The 23954-nt window shown below is 41.0% G+C and overlaps 1 protein-coding gene across 6 annotated transcripts in view; it reads left to right on the top strand.

Annotated features, from left to right (window-relative positions):
- Positions 1-23954, top strand: part of HIVEP2 (HIVEP zinc finger 2) — a 224204-nt gene that overhangs the window by 195053 nt on the left and 5197 nt on the right. For all 6 annotated transcript variants that reach the window (XM_053290196.1, XM_053290177.1, XM_053290145.1 and 3 more), the window contains 5 exons: positions 1818-7375; positions 9205-9359; positions 15534-15709; positions 18598-18699; positions 19591-20492. In XM_053290196.1, the coding sequence (XP_053146171.1) occupies positions 2213-7375; positions 9205-9359; positions 15534-15709; positions 18598-18699; positions 19591-20492 (6498 nt within the window). In that variant the 5' untranslated portion in view covers positions 1818-2212. The remainder of the gene's footprint in view (positions 1-1817; positions 7376-9204; positions 9360-15533; positions 15710-18597; positions 18700-19590; positions 20493-23954) is intronic.

Below are 23954 nucleotides of genomic sequence, written 5' to 3'. Positions count from 1 at the left end.
ATTCCACTGGCGGAACATCAGACACTTCAATGACTGTAACTGTGCCACTAGCCACAGCTACCGTTATGGCAGCAGCAACCTTATAGGATTGGGTTTTTGCTTATAATTAGCTCATTGATCTCAAAAACACACACAATTTACCTGTTTTTAGGAATGCAGCTGCATAAGAGCTAGGAATGTAGAGTATTTCCTAAAAAGGCATTGCGTTAACAATCTATCCAATGTATGGGGAGTCATTGTTCTGCCATTCTTAACACCTCAAATTGATGGAATAATCTAGCAGTGTGTTAAGATGGATGCTGACAAACTAAGAAAAGATGGAAAGAACTAGCTATATTTAGCCTAGGGAAGGAACTAGTTATATTTAACTTCAAGAAGGAAGAACAAGGAATAGGAATGGCACGTATGATCAGTTCTGAAAAGTGTAGAAAGCTGATTTGGGAAGAGTCATAACCAAGGAAAATAGTTTAATACAACAATTCTTAAATCAAAGTTCCATTATGAAGAAAGCCATGGTTCCCTCGATTTATCCCAAGTAGAATAAATTATAGAAATCATTTAAACAATGCAAACAGTGTTGTTCACTGCAAGCTCTGTATAAATCACATATACTGACTGGCTGACAATCTAATTAGGACTGCATGTGTGCTAGGTGTAGTGGAAGGCATCTACTACTGCAGCTACGGTGATCACACACATACACAGAGGGGAGAGGTGATTTTTGCTGATCTCCCCTCCCCAGAAGTGTCTGCTGCACCCAAAAATATGTCTCTGAGAGCAACATTGTCCCCAGGGAAATATTTTTGGGTGGTGCGAGGCATTTTTGGGGAAAGGAGAAATCAGCAAAATTGTCCTTACGTAAGTACCAGTGCTGCGGTAGTCAGCCTTCCATAGCATGGTTATTGCTTCTTCCTGCATGCATGTGGTTTATTGTAAACCGCCCAAAGACAGAAGTTTGGGGTGGTATACAAATTTGATAAATAAAATAAATAAATAAAATGCAGCCCTGACCAGTTTACCAGCCATAATTATTCTATTCTGATTTTTTTTTTAAAGAATTGGCCAGTGTCCTGACTAACAGTGTGCACATACTTCTGACAAAGGCATATATGCAGTACTAACCCCCGTTACTGAAGTGTAGCCGCTCTTGTGCAAGAGCATAACTGTTACTGACATGTCCCTGAGGATCACTCAGCCCTCAGAGGCAAAAATTGTTGTGCTCTTGCGAGAGCACCCACACTTCAGAAGGGGGAGGGGAGCTAGTGCTTCATGCATGTTTTTGAAGCATGTGCACAATATTAGTTATGTTTGCCAGTGTTTCTGTGCACAGATTCACAATTCACCCTTTCATCTAAGCCCTTTCATTTTTTAAGACCCGGGAAGAAGATTTTATCTATATGAATTGAATGTATGCTCATAGATATATTTGACAGTATTCGGCTAGAAAGATACATTGCAAGTGCTGTATTGCTGCTGCCAGAGCAGTAGTCCTGTGCCTCGTCTTCCTCTCTTCCTCCTGGTAATGCTATTTTTTAAAAAAATCTGTGGTGTGGTAACATCATTGCGATGCAAGTGCTGTGTTTGTGTAAGCTGCAATCTGTAATGCAGAAGTGGTGAGGACAGTCACAGCACAACAGTGCCATGTTACACATTTTATATTATGATGATAGGGAAAGCAAGGAGGAAAAAAGACAAGAGGCTGCTGCTTTCTGGGGCAGCCCACTGGCTCTTGTAATGTCTCATTCCAGCCTCATTCACACGAGTACATTTTGTGTTGATCTCTTTGGGTCTTCTTTTGTTTTTGTTCTCCCTTGCAGGCAGCTGCATCTTTTGGGCAGGAATGTCTGGAACCCTGCTTTAGTTGATCATCAAATATATCCTTCTGGATCACTCTTCACCTGAACACTTAATAACCATGGATAATGTACAAATACCACATCAAGTCTTGGTGGATGTATAATAAACTGTTCAGTGAGAATTCCTGCCATGAAGAGAACTGTGTGACAATTACTTTTTTGGATAGTGCTACAAAAAGAGCTAATGCCTATAAGACTACTATGTGGAATGTTCCACAGAGAAAGAGAAGTCTGTGAACTTGGAACAGCTCTGGAGAAATGGGAGAAGCCGAACTTTAAAAAGCACAGCACTGGATACACTTCATGTGCCTGCACAGCTTTTGAGTGAACTAGCACTTAAGACCTTGTGTAACAAAATGGACTCTGGGGATACAGCTGTAGGGCAAACCACTACCTCAAGGTCTGGAGAAACAGCTAAAGTACCAAGTAGATGGAGGCAGGAGCATGCAGCCAGTGTTAAGATGAGCACGATGGGCAGCCTGGAAGGGCAGACACAAATAGACCCCGAACACATGGGAAGCCCTGTGTCGGCACAGCTTTTTAGTTCTGGGAAAGTGGTGTCATCCAGTGATGCTACCCAGCAAGCCACAGAGAAACAGTACTCACAGCACCTTCCAAGTCCATACTCCTGTCAGCATTCACTTTCTTTCCCTCAGCATTCGTTGCCACAAGGATTCTTGCACAACCTAAAGCCGCATCAGAGCCTGGAAGGCCGTAAATGGCCTTTTACTGGCCACCTGCAGCCAGTTGCCTCTGAGGATTTATTTCCATTTCACTTGCATGGCCATAGCGGAAATTACTCCAGAAAGAAAATGTCCAGTTTGAACCCTGCTTATAGCCAGTTTTCTCAAAAATGTATAGAGCAGCAGTCGGAAGATGGCCACAAGAAAGAACATAAACCCAAAAAGCCTGGCAAATACATTTGTCCTTACTGTAGCAGGGCTTGTGCCAAACCCAGTGTACTTAAGAAGCATATTAGGTCCCACACTGGGGAACGTCCATACCCTTGTGTCCCTTGTGGTTTCTCATTTAAGACAAAGAGCAATTTGTACAAGCACAGGAAATCGCATGCCCATGCAATTAAAGCAGGATTAGTACCTTTCACGGAGTCTGCTGTATCTAAATTGGATCTAGATGCTAGCTTTATTGATGTGGAAGCAGAGATTCATTCAGATGGAGAGCAGAGTACAGATACTGATGAAGAGACTTCATTACTTGTTGAAGGATCTGACAAACTGAGCCCAGTTCCGCAGATTCCATTGGACATTGCTAGCAGAAGTGGCTTTCATGCATCCATAGAAGAATCCTTGGGAAGCCCAATGAAAGTCCCCATTTTGATTATTCCTAAAAGTGGGGTGCAGTTAGCATGTGAAAGTTCTCAGTATATTGGGTCTGACAATCTGCAGAACCCATCATTAAGTACTAAGACTGATGATTCTCACACAGTTAAGCAGCGACTTGCACTAAGACTGTCTGAGAAGAAAGGGCAGGATTCTGAGCAGTCATTAAATCTCTTGAGCCCACATAGCAAAGGAAGCACTGATTCTGGCTATTTTTCACGCTCAGAAAGCGCAGAACAACAAATAAGTCCCCCCAATACTAATGCAAAGTCTTACGAAGAAATAATCTTTGGTAAATTCTATAGAATTAATCAAAGGACTGCACAGCCATTAGCGACAGCCAATCAGGATCATAACTCAGTGGGTAGAAAGGGCAAGGTGGAGCCACAAACTCTTGCAAACCCTAGATTAGACATCAAAATGTTTGAAGAGCGAATGTCCCCAAACAAAGAAGCACTACTTGATCCTAATAAAATGAGCACTGTCAAAAGTAGCCAAGTCTTTAATGACAGTAGTACAGAGTCCAAACATTCTCAGATTGTCATGTCATCTATTAAAAATGAATTGAGCCTTTATCCCGGAAGTCACCCAGGCGATCCATCTCTCCTTCTTGAACCTCCAGCAGATACAAATCCACTTACTCGAAGCAACTCTATGCCAACTTCATCTGCAACCAACTTGAATGTCCCAACAGCTTTAAGAGGAAGCCATTCATTTGATGAGAGGATGACTGGTTCAGATGATGTGTTTTATCCTGGGACAATAGGGATACCCCATCAGCGAATGTTAATAAGGCAAGCAGCCTTTGAGCTGCCTTCATTGCAGGAAGGACACTCAGATTCAGAGTACCATGGGAGAATGGGGAAGAACATCATGGTTGCTTCCAGCAGATCAGCTGTAGGAGAAAAAGGGCCAGGCATGAGAGACAAGAAATTTCCAGCAGGAGAAAGATCTTTTTATGAGGGGGATTGCTCTGGAAAATACTATAGAAAGTATGAAGATTACGGGCCTCTGAAATGCAGCTATAGAGAGACACCATCTTTGACTGGATCAAAGCATGGAGGAGAATTTTATACTGAATCACCCACACAGTTGCAGGCGGTGCCATCTACATATGGCATTACATTTGAAAACAGAAAGCGCAGAATACAGAAGAGTGTTGGAGATGAAGAAGACACCCCATCATTGTGCAGCGGTACTACTGGCAGTCCCATGACTGGTGATTTTGACCCCAAATCACAAATCCAGGAAGGACCAAGAAGTGGATACACCTTTCAAAGCCAAGACAGTTCTGCTCATTCTCATCCAGAGCGCTTTGAAATCTACAGACCCAACCTGCAGTCAGGAAGCCCAGCCACTACTTTAGAAGAAAGTTCCTTAACTACTGATCAAGAAAAGGCTGTGGAGAGTCTGAGTAGAAAAGGAAATGTAATCTCTGTCATCCAGCATACAAATTCATTAAGCCGACCAAATTCATTTGAAAGGTCTGAATCTACAGAGCTTATTGCCTCCCATCAAGAAAAAATTTACTCATCGTCTGAAACTTGTGAAAGTGAGATTGCAGATTCCCCAATGAGCCCAGATAGGGTTCAGCAGACAGAAAATGCTGACAGCAAACAATCTTCTTCAGCCCAGCATACTCAGCCATATCATATGCAGCCCAGACTGGTTCGCCAGCATAACATACAGGTACCTGAGATCCGTGTTACAGAAGAGCCAGATAAACCTGAGCGGGAGAAAGAAGTTCCGGCAAAAGAGCAAGAGAGGCCTGCAGAAGAGTTCCAGTGGCCACAGAGAAGTGAAACTCTTTCCCAACTCCCAGCTGAAAAGCTACCACCCAAGAAGAAGCGTTTGCGCCTTGCTGACTTGGAGCATTCTTCTGGAGAATCTAGCTTTGAGTCCACAGGGACAAGCTTATCCCGCAGCCCCAGTCAAGAGAGTAATTTGTCCCATAGTTCGAGTTTTTCAATGTCCTTTGAAAGGGAGGATAGCATTAAGTTCATCATGTCAACCAAGCCAGAGGATTTTGGGAAACAATCAGAGTTTTTAACCGTTCCAGCTGGTTCTTACTCACTCTCCGTCCCTGGGCATCACCAACAGAAAGAAATGAGACGTTGCTCCTCAGAACAGATGCCATGTCCTCACCCTGCTGAAATCCCAGAGATACGGAGTAAATCCTTTGATTATGGGAATCTGTCTCATGCATCTGTAGCAGGGGCTCCTCCAACCACTCTATCCCCAGCAAGAGAAAGGAAGAAGTGCTTTTTGGTTCGCCAGGCTTCTTTCAGTGGTTCCCCAGAGATTTCCCAGGTTGACTCGAGCATGGAACAAAATATAAAGCAAGAGCAAATGGAACACGGACATATCAGTCTTCGGTCTTCCCAAGTTGCTTGGCCTCATTCCCCCTCTTCTGTTCATTCAGATGACTCTGGGAAACAGTCTGCTGGTTCTTGTGCACCACGCAGCACTAGCTTGTCCCCACTTGCTCATACCTCAATCCCTCAAGCACCTTATATTCCAAGCAAATATTCAGCAGAACAGCAGCATCTATTTGCACTGCAAGAAAAAGTTCCCTTTCTCCCCATCCACAACTCGTTGTTGCAGTTTCCAGACCCATCTGTCTGCATGGTTCATTTGCCAGCCCAGCCCCTGTGGCCATCCGAACTTTCACAGACTCACTTTCCACATCATTTTGTACAGCAGCTTCACAAATCGTACACCAAGCAACCTTTCCCAACAGAGAGTCACCCGGGTTACCATCTGGAATATGCTCAAGAGCATATCCAAAAGAAAACTGCTGATTATGTACATACTAAAGAGCAAGCCTATCAGCGTTACTCAGGAACATCTGGGCAGTATTCTAAAAATGCACTTGCAACATACCAGCCAGATTGTAGCATCCAATCAACAGATACCTCTTCTGAGCAGCAGCTACAGGTGGATTTTGAAACCCAGAATGTTGGACCTGTTCAGTCATTACCAGGTACAGTTGTTCCTGTCAGGATCCAGACCCACGTGCCATCCTATGGTAGTGTCATGTACACAAGCATTTCCCAGATTCTTGCTCAGAGTAGCAGCCCTGCTATTGTCATTTGCAAAGTAAATGAGACTCTTTCTCAAAGAACATTGGCAACAAGTGCAACCATGCATGGAATAGGATTTAACATAGCACAGATGTTAGATCAACATGGAGGATTGGAAAAATATCCCTTGTGGAAAGCACCTCAGACCCTGTCACTTAACCTAGACTCTTCCATCCCGTTATGCTTGACTTCCAGTTCAGATACGGCATCTACACTAGGTGGGAACAAGCGAATGCTTTCACCAGCAAGTAGCTTGGAACTCTTTATGGAGACCAAACAGCAAAAGAGAGTCAAGGATGAAAAAATGTATGGACAGATAGTTGAGGAGCTAAGTGCTGTAGAACTCACCAATTCAGACATAAAGAAAAGTTTTTCCAGACCACAGAAGCCTCAGCTGGTTAGGCAGAGCTGTACTACTGAGCCAAAAGAAAGTGTGCCGTCCACCTTGTCCTCGTCTCCATTGTCCTCTTCATCATCTCAAGATTTGCCAGCTACCAATATGCCTCCCACTGAGCCTTCCTCATTGAGCAGGGAAAAGCTTCCCAGTTTTGATTCTGCTTCACCAGGACAGAAGTCCAGTGGCACTTCTGAAGACCGAGAGTCGCCAGAAGAATTGGATGTAGATGAAACTGCATCAGATATGAGTCTGAGCCCACAAAGGTCTTTGCTGCCCCCAGGGGAATGTCAGTTAGAAGACCAGCCCAAGCAACAGAAATTGCCACTTGGTATGTTAGTACAAATGGCATCCCAACCAAGTGGGAAAGCAGTGACCTCAACTATTCTCCTGACGGATCTTGCTGACTTCCAGCACATTCTACAGTTTCCTAGCTTGCGTACCACCACAACTGTGAGCTGGTGTTTCTTAAACTATACAAAGCCGAATTTTATTCAGCAAGCAACCCTGAAATCCTCTGTTTATGCTTCATGGTGCATTAGTTCATGCAACCCAAATCCATCAGGATTGAGTACAAAGATTACCCTTGCACTTCTACGGTCCAAGCAGAAAAACAGCACAGAAATCTACACACTGGCTCCCATGAATAGACCTGGAACTGGGAAACTGACATCATCAAGTGCATGGAAACAGTTTACTCAGGTAATCAATAGATCCTTTAAAGATCACTGCCTTTTTGTTTAAATATTATAATATACATAAAAGTGAAATGCATTAGAGACTTCTTTTTAACAGTTCCTATAGAGCAGTGTATGTTGAATACATTATTTTGAAGTGGGAATTCCATGGAAATTTCTTAGAAAAGATCTGAGCAGGAGCTGGAAGAAACCTGGCATCTTTCTTATAGACTGTCCCTGAAAAAGTTCTGGTGGGTTTTCGATACCAGAGTAACACTTTTCATTTATATTCATCCACAGAAACAATTTCAAAGCTACTTCCATGATGTCACATCAGTATTCGCTCATTATAGAGCACAAAAATAAGGGGGGCGGAGAGGTCTTATGTTTCAGAATGTGTTGCAAGTATTATTGTAGATCTATTTTTAATTAATGGTAGGTTGCATATAGTTCCTGTCAAGTGTTACATGAACTGATTTCTTGAATGAATGCAATGAACCTATGAAAGTGTTTTGGCCTTGCCACTTCTAGTTCTTTATATTACCACTCGTGAGTCCAGATATTAATAATGTCTTGTAAAACAGGTATGGCTAGGCTACAACTTTTGAGATCCTAGTTTCACATGCCTGTGCCTTCATTTTTACCATATTGAGATTGTTGCTACTTCTTGTCCAAAATATGAATAAATTAAAACCGGACACGACTTCAGACTTACCCAAAATTAATAGCATGTGGAAGTTAAATTAATGTTCACCAGTCATGCGATTTGTAAACTATAACTTTTAAACTATAAGTAGACCAGGACTGGAAAAATATGTCAAATTCCAAGACCCCAACTTCATTTTTTTAACACTGAAGGTGACAATAGTACATTGGCACAAATAAATTGGATAATAGGCCGCTTCTCACATTATCCTCCTTGTGTTTACTGAATGGGGAGAGAGTAGGCGCCTTTGGGCCCCAGTTCCTGACACCAATGTGCCTGCTGGCCACGTGCCTGGTGATTGCACATTCAACTGTCACAAGGAAGAGTTGCTGCCCTCCAAGTAAGGCACTTTTCATGAGAGCTGAATATGTCACCCCCAAGTGCATAGCCAGCAGGTGCATTTGTATCGGGGGCAAGGTCGGAAGGTGCAGTTCTATTCCCTGCTGCATTCAGTACATGTTTGGGGAATTGTGTAAGATGAAGACGATTGGGGCACTAGCATCTAATGTGTAATTGGCTGTGGTTTTCACAGTCCTCTTGTGGGCAGAGGAACTAGTGGCTCACATACCATGCAATAGTAGGTGAGCCTACTTCCACTGTAGGCATGCTAGTTGCACAACTGCAGAAATGCTGTTACATTTTTGTAAATGGAAGTAATGGGTTTACTCTTGTGTAACAGCATCTTTGCATTTGCACAACTAGCATGCCTGCAGTGGTATTGGGCTCATGGAGTATTACAAGGTATGTGAGCCAGTATGTTTTAATTAAAACTCTAATGGGCCAAATGGCTTTGAACAGACAAATGCTAGTGCTAGCAGTTGCTTGATTTTGATTGCCTAGTAAGGTTTTTTTTAATCCTTTCTTTTTGTGTGCTACATGGAGGTATGTGGTGTTGTGTTTATAGCATCCCCAGATCAAGGCGTTTTTCAAAAGCCTTCTTTGTTGCCTGTTGCCTATCCCATGTACTCCTTGATAATGTCAAAGGGCCAAAGTAATTGGCTTCCTGAGTCTAACCATGATACAAGGTCTGAGTTTGTCCTACAGTACTTGCATTAATCTGGGAAAACACAGTTGCTCTGTTTCTATGTATTGCATTTATTCAGTGTCTCAAACGTTTACACTTAATTATTCTGCTTTTCATTTGACAGATGAAACAGGAGCCATTCTTTGTATATGGCAGCAAGTTTGAAAAGAGAGTAGTGGGAAATGTTCTCAAAGAAAGAATTAAAGGAGACAGCCATGGCGATAAAGATATTGTTTCCAAACAAGCTGAGCCAATGAGAATTAAAATCTTTGAAGGAGGGTAAGAACATACAGCTAAAAGTATCGTTCTTTTGTTTTAGGGAAAGTCCAGTGGTCAGGATTCAACGAGGTGTTTTGGGCTCATGTGAAGCGCTTGTCCCAGGGTATGGTTGGAAAGCACATGATGCAGCAGCTGTAACCAGGTCTTCCAGATAAACGTTGACCTTACTATTGCTTTTAAAAAATGTTTTTAATTGCAATAATTCATATTACCGGCCAATTAAAACATACAATATAGTAAAAAAGATAAAAGTATTACTGTAATGATTCTTCCCATCCAGAATAAATTTAACAGTCTAGTTCATCTTTTACTTGGGAATGGTGCAAATTTCAGTTTTGAAGAGGCAAAAAAGGGGGCCCCATGGCCCAGTATGCTGCAGGACCGCCCATCCTCCAGACTCCAACAGGTCAGTCAATACAATCCAAATGACACTTACAACAAGAGAGCTCAGGTGCCTTCACTGCTGAAGAAATGGTTTCACCCATAACTACCAGCCCTACCCATGTGCCAAGGTTACTCATAATTGTTATATTCCACCCTTCCAGTTCAGAGTGATTCACAGTATTAAAAAGATCAAGTCATCTAAAATACACACTTAAAAGTATCAACCCTGAAACTTGTCACACTGATTTACAGAAGAATTACAAAGTCACTAGCACAACTTTAGCACAACTGAGGTTTTGAATGTTTAGCAAAACAAATGTGTCTGTTACATTTAGAATATGATCCTTGCATACCTACATGTGGAGGAATCCACATAGAATCCCTCCCGTTGTGGTTCTCACACGTGCAAAGTGTGGTTTGTGCAGAACCAGGTGCAGTTTTGATGCCGTGAATTTGGGCACTGTCTTCCCAAATTCAGGTATTAATCCACAGTCTTACTTGTTGTGTAGGATGCACCTTTTGTATGTTGGCATCTCTGATCCATCTTCTCCACTGACATATATAGATTTTTAAATCTAAATATAAAATTCATTTTAATCTCCTTTATATTATCGTAGTGTTTGGTTCTGAAATTTGAGTTTGTCCTTCCGTAATATATTTTCTGGAAATTAGTGAGCAAGAAGTCTATTCTTTTATAGGCTTATTTTGTATACCTTGTCAAAACAAGCTTGCTTGTTATTATTCAAAGGACACAAACACTACCGGCAGGTAGCATTATTCAAATGAAGGTATTTGAATAGCAGAATTTGCTTTCCATAACCTATAACTCTAAAGTTCAAGAGAACTTGGAGAAATAATCTTTTAGGAAAATTACAGATTTAACAAGTTCAGCTGACTGGATTCTACAGATTAGGAGCTTTGTTTTCTGGTGTAAATAATAAATTCAAAAAACTATAAACACAAAACTATATTGCCAAGGCAATATTCATGCCATTCATTTTAAGAAAAATCTTCTTAAGAAGTCAGCATCCTGACCCAAGCATGCCCAGCCCCTGGGTGGCATCACAATATCCAAGCCAATGGCACAAAGAAGGATCATGTCTCTTCTGCCTGCAAAGCATTGTGCCTTTGGAGCGAACCATCCAGTGGTATCAAAAGAAGCATGGCGGGCAGGTAAGACAAATGTGAAGGAAAAGACTGCAAGAGTAAAGAGTTTGAAGGGCTAAGAGGAGATTTTTATTAGAGATCAAGATAGACCATCCTGCTCATGGGGATTTAGCTAGTACATCCATAATAAACAAGATATGTAACATAAAGAGTCTTCATTCATTCATTCATTCATTCATTTGTACGGTTTCTAGTAGTTAGTTAAAATGCCAACACTTCTTACATATGAATAATCTGATTCTATCAGTGCTCGGAATATAATGAAATATAGACCCGGACTGACATGGTGCACTGTGGCACCAAGCCATTGTGCACCGTAACGGGACTACTGTGGACCCATAAGCCAGCCCTGATGCTATAAAGACCAGGCAGTTGTGCATGTTCCCACAGTTTCCCCAGTGTTGTGAATGGGAGAAACTGCAGCAGAACTGCATGTGCAACTGCCTGTTCTGTACCTTGAAGTGGTCTTGCGTGTCTGCAGCAGCCCTGGCACTACTGACACTACTGCTTGGAAAACACACCCCGCCTCAAACGTACTTGTGTAAGACTAAGTCATTCCCCAGCTGTTGACTTGTCAAACTGACTTCATAGTGCTGCACAACATGTCAGCCACCAATCCAAAGGACAGTGCCAAACTCCATAAGAGAAGTGTTCGTCCTCTCACGTTTCCCCCCCCCTTCAAACAGCCAATTTCTGCCGCAAAAGGTAGAATGTTTTTCTTGGTGTCAATGCCAACTGCTTCCAAAGCTGAAGGCAACTGAAAAAATGTATCTGAAATGCAGCCTGAGAATAAAATCCCACTGCATGTACTCAAGCTTTTGCCATGCTGTTGGAAGTGTAGTAGTAGTAGTAGTAGTAGTAGTAGTAGTAATATAAAAAATTTGGCATTGGCCGAATACATCAATGAAAGCAAGAAGAAATGTTACCGGAAGTGAGTAAGACAGGACTGTTGAAAATAAAGGAATCAAAGGATGAATACAAGAAACAGCAGATGAGGAATTGACGAGAAAAATGGCACAACAAACCATTGCACCATCAGTTCTTTAATGACATACAATCAAAAGTCAACAATAGCACAACATTGCAGTGGTTAAAGAAGGGGACACTGAAGAAAGAAACAGAAGGTCTCATTTTTGCAGCCCAGGAACAATCACTATGAACAAATATTATAAAAGCAAAAATTGATAAGACCCAGAAAGACAGTAAGTGTCGATTGTGAAAAGAAGTGGATGAGAGGGTTGAGCACCTTGTATGTTTTTGTAAGAAAATCACGCAGACTGATTATAAGAAAAGACACAATACAGTTGCTGCGATGATCCACTGGAACCTTTGTGAAAATTACAAATTGCCAGCAAGCAAGAATTAGTCGAATCATCCAATTGAGAAGGTCACAGAAAATGAGGAGGCAAAAATCCTTCGGGATTTTCGAATACAAACTGATAGGCATTTAGCGCATAATACTCCGGATCTGACAGTCATCGAGAAGAATCTGGTTCTGATAATTGATACTGCAATCCCAGGGGATAGATGAGTTGGCAAAAAATAACTGGAGAAAACAACTAAATACAAGGACCATCAGATTGAAACTGAGTTGCTCTGGAAAAAGAAAACAGTAGTGGTGCCAATAGTTGTTGGTTGGTACAATACCAAAAGAACTTGAACACCATCTTGACATCTTGGGCATCGATAAAATTACAACACATCAGCTGCAGAAGGCCACACAACTCGGAATAGCATGAATACTACGATGCTATCTTTAATTTTTCTTTAGTTATCCTATACCCTTGGAAAGAGCCCGATAATTAAAGTACCAAATCCAGTCAATAACATCTGGTAGACTGTGTGTAAATAGCATAGCAACAACATTCTGGCATCCCAGGTCCTTGTGAAGGACTTGCTGTCTGGATAAAACAAACCAGTCAATAACACCAGTTTGACTGTGCAAACAAGAAATAATAAATACACTTTATTGTTAGGAGGGAGACCCTCAGGTGGTCTCCTAATTAGTAAGGAGACCCTCAGATGCCTCATTGTTATCTTTAATAGGCCCAGTGTGTTCCAAATAAAATCTTTTATCAAGGGCAGTTTCACAACTTGATAAAGCATTATATAAGGACTCTAAAACCACTAACCTTATCATAACTCTACCACTGTTGAGTCAGTAGATGTGTTGGGCTTGTTAAAGACAACAGTGAGGCATCTGAGAATTCCCTCTTGTTTTTGCTTGCTTGGTGGTGCCTCCATCCTTCTCTTTGTCTGTTGGTTTCTGCTAATGCCAGATTAAATAGGCTTCAGTCTTGGCCGGCAAGGCAAGCTTGCATTCTTCCCTGAGGGAATTCCTTGGATCATGGCCTGAAATGGCTATTTTGACATGTTTGCTTAATAAAACAATAAATCTTCTTTTATTTGAAGTTGTAAACATTATTTTGATGGAAACAAAACAGAAATTGAACACACACTATTGAGAAAGGTGATAATCCTGAGGATTTTTTGGCATTTAGGAAACCAGATAGCAAAGTTTTAACATTTTTAGCTTGCTTTCCAGTAGGCTTATGAGATCACCCGGCATTCTGTGTGTCCGTGTCCATGTGTGTGTCCCCCATCAACTTCGCAACACCTGGACCAATATGAACCAAATTGGGTACAGTTGTAGGCACACATAGGGACACCTCAATGACATAGTTTGTGATGATGTCATCCACCCTGATTCAAGACAGCAGACACGTAAACTTTTGAGGGACAAGTGGGCTAACTTGTGAACTACCTAACCGATTTGAACCAAATTCACTACAGCTGTAGGGTCACCTCAGTGGCATAGTTTGTGATGTCATCTATCCCAAACCAAGATGACAGATGCGTGAATGTTTAAGGCACAAGTGGGCTAACTTGTGGACTATCTAACTGATTTGAACCAAATTAGGTACATTTGTAGTGAGTGACACACGGGGACACTTCAACAGTATAGTTTGTGATAATGTCATCCACCCTGATAAACTTTGGAGGTGCAAGTGAGCTAACTTGTGAACCACCTAACTGAACTGAATCAAATGTGCTACAGCGGTAGGGACACCTCAGCGGTAGTTTGTGATGATGTCATCCACCACAGTTCAAGATGGCAGATGTAAATTTTTGAGGCACAATTGGGCTAACTTGTGAACTGCCTAACCAATTTGAACCAAATTTGCTTCAGCTGTAGGGACAAATAGGGATGCCACAATGGTGTAATTTGTGATTATTTAATCCACTCTGATTCAAGATGGCAGACATGTAAATTTTGAGGTACAAGAGGGATAACTTGTGAACCACCTAACCGATTTGAACCAAATTTGCTTCAGCTGTAGGGACACATAGGGATGCCAAAATGGCATATGCTTGTGGTGATGTCATTTGCCCCGATTCAAAATGGCAGACACATAAACTTTTGAGGCGCAAGTGCACTAACTTGTGGACTATCTAACCAATTTGAACCTAATGAGGTACAGTTGTAATGAGTGACACACAGGAACCTCAGTGGTGTAGTTTGTAATGATGTCATCCACCCCAATCCAAGATGGTGGACGCATGAACATTTGAAGCACAAGAGATCTAACTTGTGGCCCTCAGCTGAACCAATTTAGTCCAGTTGTAGGGAAAGTGAAAGTAGGCAGATTAGGTCTAACTAGAACAACTTGTTAAAACACTAGAACTCTCATACTTTTCAAAATAAGGACTACAAGGAGAACCATTCTGTGTTATGGAAAGATAGTGGCAATAGCACAAGGGTGGAACTCTAGATTTTTTCTCATTTTCCCCCAGTGCACAAAAAGAAGCAGCGGAAATGATGTAAGACCTCATAATGTCCCAATAGTTTAGCAACAATCTGCCATGCAGGCTTTTTTGGGGAAGTTAGATGTTTCTCTAATTATGGGAAAATAATATAGGAAGCAGCCTTCAGTGTGCAGAAAAGTTCATAATATTAAGGCAGATAACTTTTGAATTCCATGTCTTTGTATTTTGTGAAAGCTGTAGATTGAAAAAAGAGAAAGGACTCCTATGTAAGGTGTCAAGATTGTCTTTGTGGGATGTTGTATGCCTTTGTATGCTTTAGCATTCTACCTGCTATTGCTAACACTTTGTCACAATGAAATGCAGATTTGCATAACTTTGCGTGTTTTATTTGCTAAGTGTCTCATGCTCAATAAGCAGAAAGTGACCAAACATCTATCTATATTTTGATCCACTGAATATTAGCCATCTATTTTATCCTATTACTAGGTTCATTCTGTGATATTAGTAATAAGGTATTTGGCGGGGGTGGACTTGAGATTTTTCAGGCAGCGGGGATGAGCAATGCTTTCTTACATATTTAAGTCATAACTGTGCATATTGCTATGGTATCTGGATTTAAAATTCTAAACAATAATGGGCACATGCAAAACAAAAACTGTAACAGCAAGTGTGTTGTGGGTCTTTACTTGCAAATGCAGCATGCTCTGAAATCCTCTTGATCGTATTGGTGGCATAGTGTGTGGTAGAGTAAGAATGTGACCTAAGCCATAAAGTGTATGTTTAGTTGCTGTTTATGAGAACCAGTGCATATGCTTAACTAGGCACACTATCTTGATATGGGCTTTCTTCCAACAGGTATAAATCCAATGAGGATTATGTATATGTCAGAGGACGGGGACGGGGAAAGTACATTTGTGAAGAATGTGGGATTCGGTGCAAAAAGCCAAGCATGCTCAAGAAACATATCCGCACCCATACCGATGTACGGCCTTATATATGCAAGCTGTGTAATTTTGCCTTCAAAACAAAAGGTACTTTTTCTATTTTTGTTGAAGGGAAAAGAAATCTGTTCTTGGCATTCTGCCTTCCATCTTTGCAAAGGGAAAGGAAGTTTTCTTAAAGTAAGGTGGTTTTATTTATGAAAATGGGGCTTCATGAAATGTAACTTTCCCCTATTATCGAAGTGATTCAAGGATTTATGTGCGATAGAGAGCCTCTTTGTATAACTTAATTAAGAAATATGGGCTTCTACCCAGCCCATCTGTCTGCAAAGGAAATGTAGTGGCATAAAAACTGCCTTGGCAAATATTACTTTCATGTTCAAAATGTTTCGGTGCAAGTACTAATTACATCAATATACAAAATGCTAGCAGGATTGTACATTTGCAGTGGCACATTGCAGAAACAAAGCATTTAGCTGCAGGGCAGAGAATCCCTGATCTGTCTTGATGGTGAGTCAGTTTCACATTTATAAATAATGCAAAGATCCACAGACTCCAGGTGGGCCACTACATCCACAGTTACATTAATTATGGATTGAGATCTGATTGCTTATGTTCACATGGACTTACCAGCCCTGGGCAGGAGGTGGGGGGAGCTTCCATTTGTCAGCTGCAGGATGCACTTGCTCTATCTATCTATCTATGAAAAAATTAGGATTTGCCTTGGAACCAATCATTTTTTAGACATAGGATTAGCAAATTCTTTTCAAAATAAAGATAGCTGTGGCCAAATTCTGCTCCTAATGACTGTTGTACCTCTTTGCCATGGAAACCTTTACCAGGTGTTTGACGGATATGGGGTCTAGTTGATTTTAGCAATGCCAAGATGACATAAACAGCTTTGGTGGCCCTAATGGATAAGCTAATCTAGAGTTCAAAAGGAAGAGCTTGGAAGTTGGAGCTGATGGGAGAGCTATGTGACAGTGGTTCTGCTATTTACCTAGATAACACCAGATAGTTGCTTTGGGGAACTGCTGCTCTGCCCCTTTCAATTTCTCCTCCGAGGTTCCATCTCTGGGTTTCATTTGTATCCATACTACCAGGCCACTGTAAAGCATGCCAGTGCAGCTTTTGGAGGTGGGGCTATTGTGTGCCTACTATGCATTGCATAAATGCAGTTGGGATAGTATTCCCAATGCAACTGCATTTCCACAGTAGTTACACAGCAGCAGGGGCTTGCAAGGAGCATGTGCCCTGTCCCTTTGACCATTAGGCCTCTGCCCAGTGTGGGAGCCAGTGAGAGCACAAACAGTGAAATCTGTTGCCTCATTATTCCCTCTCTCCGCAAGCATTCGCTGCTTCTTCACACTATTCCTTACAGGCTGTGCACTGAATTTGATTCTGTTTTCATTATTCCATTTATATAGATGGGGCTTCATTAATTTTATTCTGGGTCCATTACAGTCTATCTCTCTCCATTTCAAGATCTATCTATAGATGGATTTGTGGAAAACCAGATAGATCTTGTCTTTTAAAGAGCTCAGTGGGGGTCACAGTCCCTATGCCAGATGGTAGGCCTGCCATTGTTCTTACCCTTCTTGCTCAGTTACAGTCTTGAAAGTTAATTTATTTAAAGTAAAGTATGCCGTCAAGTCAATTTCGACTCCTGGTGCCCACAGAGCCCTGTGGTTTTCTTTTTTGGTAGAATACAGGAGAGGTTTACCATTGCCTCCTCCCGTGCAGTATGAGATGATGGTCTTTCAGCATCTTCCTGTATCGCTGCTGCCCGATATAGTACCAGTGGGGATTTGAACCGGCAACCTTCTGCTTGTTAGTCAAGCATTTCCCCGCTGTGCCATTAGGTGGCTTATATTTATTTAGGAATATTTATATACTGCTTTTCAACAGCAGCAACAAAAACTCAAAGCAGTTTAGAATCAAAAGATTATTCCCGGTCTCCAAAAAGCTCATAGTCATAGTGTAAACACAAGATGGATGCCAGCAACAGCCACTGGACAGATGCTGTGCTGGGCTAAATAGGGGCAGCTGCTCCCTGTCTACTAAAAAATAAGAGAGGCACTGCATGAAAGGTGCCCCTTGACCCAGTTAGCATGGATTTTAGTACCTGATGCAAACAATTCAAAATGAGAACTCTTTTCCAGTACACATTTTAGGTAGCCATTCACTGATGATGATGATAAAGTTGAGTGAGTTAGTGATAGCCTTAAACATTTTGGCTGACATACTGTGGAACATTCTGGGTGTGTTTAGTGCAATGGTCTGCACTGCTGAGCCTCCCTAATGCAAGCTGCGAAAGCAAGTCGTGAAAGCTCCCTAATGCAAGTTGTGAGCTCTCTGGGGACATGGGACCATCTTATTTATGTATTTTTCTATGTAGACTGCTTTCAGAATTTTGTTGATAAATATTAGTCGTAGAACTTCCACAAATGCTAAAATTGCACAAGAGGGCTTGCATGATCATATGGCTGTTATTTCCAATGGCCATGCAATTGCATAAGTCCTCCTCTGTGCCAGATTTGCATCTTGCATTAGGAAGACACAGCAGTGCATGCATTGCAATTGACATACCTGTGTCACCCTTTAATTCCTGATGCAAACAATTTATTTTTTTCAGCACACATTTTAAGGAGCCTTTCAAAGATTATGACTATGAATCATATGTTTTTATAATAATGGGGTTGGGTGAGCTGGCACAGTAAAAAGTAGATCAGGGCTCTGCCATCCTGAATGTTAGAGCAGGGCAAAGAACAGAGCCATAAACAACACAAAGCATGAAAGTATATAGAATTACTTTTGCTAAGTACATTTAAATTGAATGAAAGTCTGTTCCATATGTCTGTCCAGTTTAGTCATTTCCTATCCAGTTTAGATTGGAGGGAAGAGAGAAATTGCACAGAGCCAGCAAAATGTCTATGCTGATGCCATCTCATTAGTGTCATCTTTGTGCCTTTCCACAGGAAATCTGACAAAACATATGAAATCTAAAGCACACATGAAAAAATGCCTGGAGTTGGGGGTATCAATGACATCTGTGGATGATGCTGAAACAGAAGAAGCAGGTATGTCACAATGAGTTTATTCAGTTGTGTCGGCCTTTGCAGTATGCAAATGACTCATCATACTTTATCACTTGCTGACAAGAGAGGATATGTTAAGATTCTTCTCTCCTTTTTAACTTTGTCCTTGTGTCAACACCAAGCATTGGAAATAATCTTGACGTTTTTGTTTGAGGCTTACTGAGTCCAGGGTTTCATTCACTGGTAAAATGTTTTCTGCCTCCCATAGACTACAAATCTGGTCCTAGTGTACACAATATTCTTAGAGACTGATAACACAAATACATTCCAATATGGTATGAAAACATTTTGTACTCTGATTCTCCATGCAGTAAAATCTATCAAAGTTGCCCATGCTCTGGGATAGTGATTTACTCCATGGCCAACATTTTGCCATGAACTGCAGAATCTGGCTTCAGCAGTCGATTTGATAAATCTTTTAGACAACTTAAAATCGTAGCTCCTCATGTTTTTGGGTGTGTGTGGAGTATATTTTTCTTTTTTGTAATTGCAAAGTAAGTCTTTAAAAAGAGAAGATACTGAGCCCCAAAATGAGCTCAGTTTGGTAAGTTATTTGGGGAGCATGCAAGTCCTATTTTTATCAAACTTCAAACAATTACCACATGACTTGATTCTAATACGTACTCATTTTATCCTGCAAATGTTTTGGAGAGGCATAGAAACCAGTGAGATGTGCTCAAAATTGTGTGCATAAATGTCATGGATTTCAATGTAATATAAGGCTGCTTGTGCAAGGTGGATTTCTTACACCAAAATCACCAAAATGGCCTTTTTTACAGCCATTCTGCAGAAGATTTGAGTGTAGAAAAGCTGTATGATTATCAGAAATGTGTGTCCTGCACTTTCCCTATTGACTTGTCACACTTGTTTCAGAAAATATGGAAGACACACAGCACGAAGCTGAAAAGAGTAACATGACTGGCACATCAACTGATCATCAGTTCTCTGATGCTGAAGAATCAGATGGAGAGGATGGAGAGGATAATGACGACGACGATGAAGATGATGATGATTTTGATGACACTCTTGGAGACTCAACACCAAAAACAAGATCACGAAGCACTAGCCCCCAACCGCCCAGATTCTCCTCACTGTCTGTCAATGCTGCTACGGCATCCTATGGGGGTTCTCCTGACAGTTCAGTGGGACATTCCTCATTGATAAGTTATTTGGTCACTTTACCTAGCATTCAGGTTACTCAGCTCCTAACACCAAGTGACTCTTGTGATGATTCGCAGATGACAGAATATCAAAGGTTTTTTCAGAACAAAAGTACAGATTCAGAGCCTGATAAAGACAGACTTGATATTCCTAGCTGCATGGATGAAGACTACATGGTTTCTTTGGAGTCCAACTCATCTCCTAGGGACTTTTCATCCTCCAGCCGACAGTCATCACCAGGGTATGATTCTTCACCATACAGAGATAATTCACCAAAGAGGTATTTGATGCCCAAAGGGGATTTGTCACCTAGAAGGCATTTATCACCAAGGAGAGAGATTTCACCCATCAGTCACATTTCACCGAGGAAAGAAGCTGTACTCAGGAGGGAGTTATCGCCCCGGAGAGATGCATCTCCAAGACGTCATTTGTCACCAAGAAGACCATTGTCACCTGGAAAAGACACATCTTCTCTCAGAGACCTGTCTCCACGAAGGGAACGAAGGTATATGGCCTCTATTAGAGCAGCATCACCCCGAAGAGGCTTGTACCATAACCCAATATTGCCCATGGGCCAGTATTTGCAGTCAGACTCAGTTCCATTGGGACAGTCGGTAAGTTATAAACCCCTAGTGTGGTTTTTGTTTGTTTTTTTAAACTGTGTTTTATTACTTTGACAGTGTTTTGTAAACATTACAGGTTGGAGTAAGCCAAGTATAGAGTAAAATGGCAGCCTTTATTGTAATTAGAGGTGGTATGATGGAACAGAGTGTGCTCTAAGCAGAATTTTTTCATATATCATTGGACAGGCAGCAGCAAGTCCTGAGGACTACATGCGACTGAGAATTAATGTGGGAAGAAGGTTATCAGATCTGGTGGGATCAACAGGGGTATTGACCAGCATTTTGCTATTCACCTTAATGAATATCTGAGTTATTTGGGACCTAAGTTTTTTGGTTATTTTTGCAGTATTGGACTGTAATGCAATGACTCTTTACTACACAGGAAAATTTTTGTAAATTTCTTATTTCCATTTAGAAATCTTATTTGGTACTCTGCATATAATTAGCGGTATAGTCTTTGAGTTGGACTAAATCTTGAGAAATCAGCTCAGCCTTTGACAGGCTAATACATAAATCCTCCCATCTGTTGTTAAATAGTTCTATCTGGGAGAGAATAAGCACCCAAAAAGTTCCAGTGAGGTGACATTCTAAAATATAATGGAAATTTTAAGTAATTTACTTTTGAAAGTAAATTATTATGTAAACCACTTTGGGAACTTTGGTTGAAAAGCGGTATATAAATATTTGTCGTAAAGGACAATCCTTTTGGACATCCTTTTGTTGGATGTTGTTCTCCAGCAAATTATTGGATCTTGCTCCCATCCTATTCAGAAGAATTAAATGTTAACTCTGTAATTTTCAAGTTTGGTGCTGATTTCTGCAATCATTAGAGAAGGGAGGAAGTGTTTCTTTCATCTTTTGTTTTCCTTCTTCACTCAGATGCTGCAAACAGAAATATTTGTCTCAATTTTATTTTGCTAAGGATAAAACCGACCCTTGTTTTAAAATGTCACTCCATCTGGCTTTGTGGTTTTTCTGCTATCAGTAATTGCCCATCTCAAGCCATGTTTACCTGGAAAAGAAAGGGGGGAAACTTCTTTTTGGAGATAATCATGCCAGGCTGGCTGAACTCCCAAAATCTTGATATTTGTCTATGGGATATTGCAGGAGAAAACAAGGGGAGCATCTAAAGGGCTATAGTGGACTTTCGGAGAGCTTCACCAATATACCCCTTCCCCTTATGGAACTGGAGGAAATTTGTTCATTTTCTTAAAGAAAAGATGGGCAGCATGAGTAAAATTTTGTATGGAAGTCATGTGAACCCTCACCTACAATCTAAAGTGGAACTGCCCCAAATCAGGTTTACTACTTCATATGTTGTTTGAGAACTAGTCCTCAGTAAGGGCAAGCCAAGATATACACTCCACAATGCCTGAGTATTGACAAGCACAACTTCCCTACCATAAAGACCTTCTATCTTGCAGCTGTTTTGTTCACTATAATTAGGATTCCTCCCTGTGGATGGAAAGAATTGAATTTGGATGCACAAAAGTAGCAATTTCTAAACCTTTGAATCGGCTTCCTGGTGCATTTGAGCACTCCCACAGGCAAAAGCATAATCGCCTTCAGTTATCTCAGGGGGAGAAATGACAGAAACCCAATCACCATTTTTACTGTCATATAAAGAAAAGGATGTGTTGCCTCTAATTTACTAGTCAGACTATTTTGGCCTCAGCTAGGCTTTTTCTCTCTCTCCCTCCCTCAGTGCTGCAACTGCTGGCACATAGCGATCAATGCTTCCTTTGAATTACTCCATGTTCTACATTTGATTTGTTCTTTGGGGCAAGCAGAAGGAGATGTATATGTTTGGGCAGATCTAACAACATTTTATCAACATATATTTGAGCTGTTACTGTGTTTGCTCTTGCACCTCAACTAAATTTGTGTATGAATACATGCTCAGTTTGCATGTATACTTTAAATATGTTGGGTTGTATCCTACATGCTCTATGAACAAAAAAATATCCCATTCATAGAAGGAAAGCTGTGTTTATGGAAGGACTCCTTCTTTGAGCAATTTTCATCTTCCATGAATGGAAGTTCCTTTCATTAATGGAGCAAATACAAGCCATGGAAAATAATTCATTCTGAATTTAACTTGGTATCTTACAAAAATTCTCCAATTCACAGTCATTTCCATGCAAAATGAACACTGCCATATCATCTTCTGAACAGTACTATATGTCTTGAAGACATTTCAGGTTACTACTGAAAGGGAGATATTCTGTGCAATACAGAGCTTTTTATATTCATGGGATCTCCGTTTAATCTAAAAATACCTGAAGTTGTTGACTTCAGGATTATTATCCTGAATCATCAAGCTTGGTCTATCCAGGTCACAGAAAACCAAGGCATTGAAGCCACAAACTCCGGCTTGCTCCCTTGGATTATGCTTTGCTTATAGTCATGGGCAATTTCACACTCTTGTTGAACCTTGAAACAAAGAGATCATGGCTGGACTATTGTTTCTGTAATTTGTAATCCTGAGGTGAAGCAAAACTAAACTGGCTGACAATCAGTGTAATGTAACAGTTGCACAGACTTGCGCAGCAATGTGGCCATTATAATGGCAGCACCTTTGCACAACTCCATTTGTGCAATTTTTCACTTAACACAAACAATACATTCCACCACATGCATAACATTGCACAGTATGTCAATCACCAAGAGCCCCTTCTATTCCAGGGGCTCTTTTCCTTACCATCAAAACTACCTCTGAGAAGCAGAGATTGAAAATTATATAAGGAGTTGTTTCTGGAGGATGCCTGGAGTTCATAACGAAGATATTCCAGAGGACTTCTGCAGTTCCTAGCTTTTCCCTTATTTGCGTTTTTGTGGCTCTATTCAGAGTTCCTATCCTCAGAAATGGGGCTTGTGTGCAATTTGGGAATTAGGCTATCAGTCTAACATTTGTGAAACATGTCAGTGGTAGAGTGCCCTGGGAAGTAAATGGGGGAGGGGATTCGAAGGACTAAAAATCTGAAGTGTGAAATGCAGTTTAAATACTGGAGCCACCTTGGGGTCCCTTTTGGCATTGAAAGGTGGAGTATAAATATTTTAATTAATGAATAAAGTAACCTACCTTGCAGAATTGTTGCAAGGGTAAAATGGGAGGAACCATGTACACTGCCATGAGTTCCTTGAAAGAAGGGAGGGGAAATGTGTATTAAGTAAATAAAAATGTGTCAAGGGACTCGAAGAATATGTATTAAACTGCACAGAAGCAAGTAGCACTATCTAGTATCTAGTCTCATTCCTCAGCCCTATGTGCCTGTCATCCAGCAGAAGTGCACCACAGCAGTGGTCTCTTGAGTTTCAGTTATGTGCACTTTCCTGGCTTATTCAGGGCTACTCTTTCCTTTCAGCATTTCCCATGCCTCAGATCGGGAGATAGTGAGCTCCTCAGGTCAGATCAGTGCAGTCCTACCTTGACATTGATTTATCCAAACCCCT

The sequence above is a fragment of the Hemicordylus capensis genome, chromosome 1 (genome assembly GCF_027244095.1).
Source record: "Hemicordylus capensis ecotype Gifberg chromosome 1, rHemCap1.1.pri, whole genome shotgun sequence".
In the NCBI taxonomy this organism is placed as follows: domain Eukaryota; kingdom Metazoa; phylum Chordata; class Lepidosauria; order Squamata; family Cordylidae; genus Hemicordylus; species Hemicordylus capensis.
This window is presented reverse-complemented; position numbering and strand designations above follow the sequence as displayed.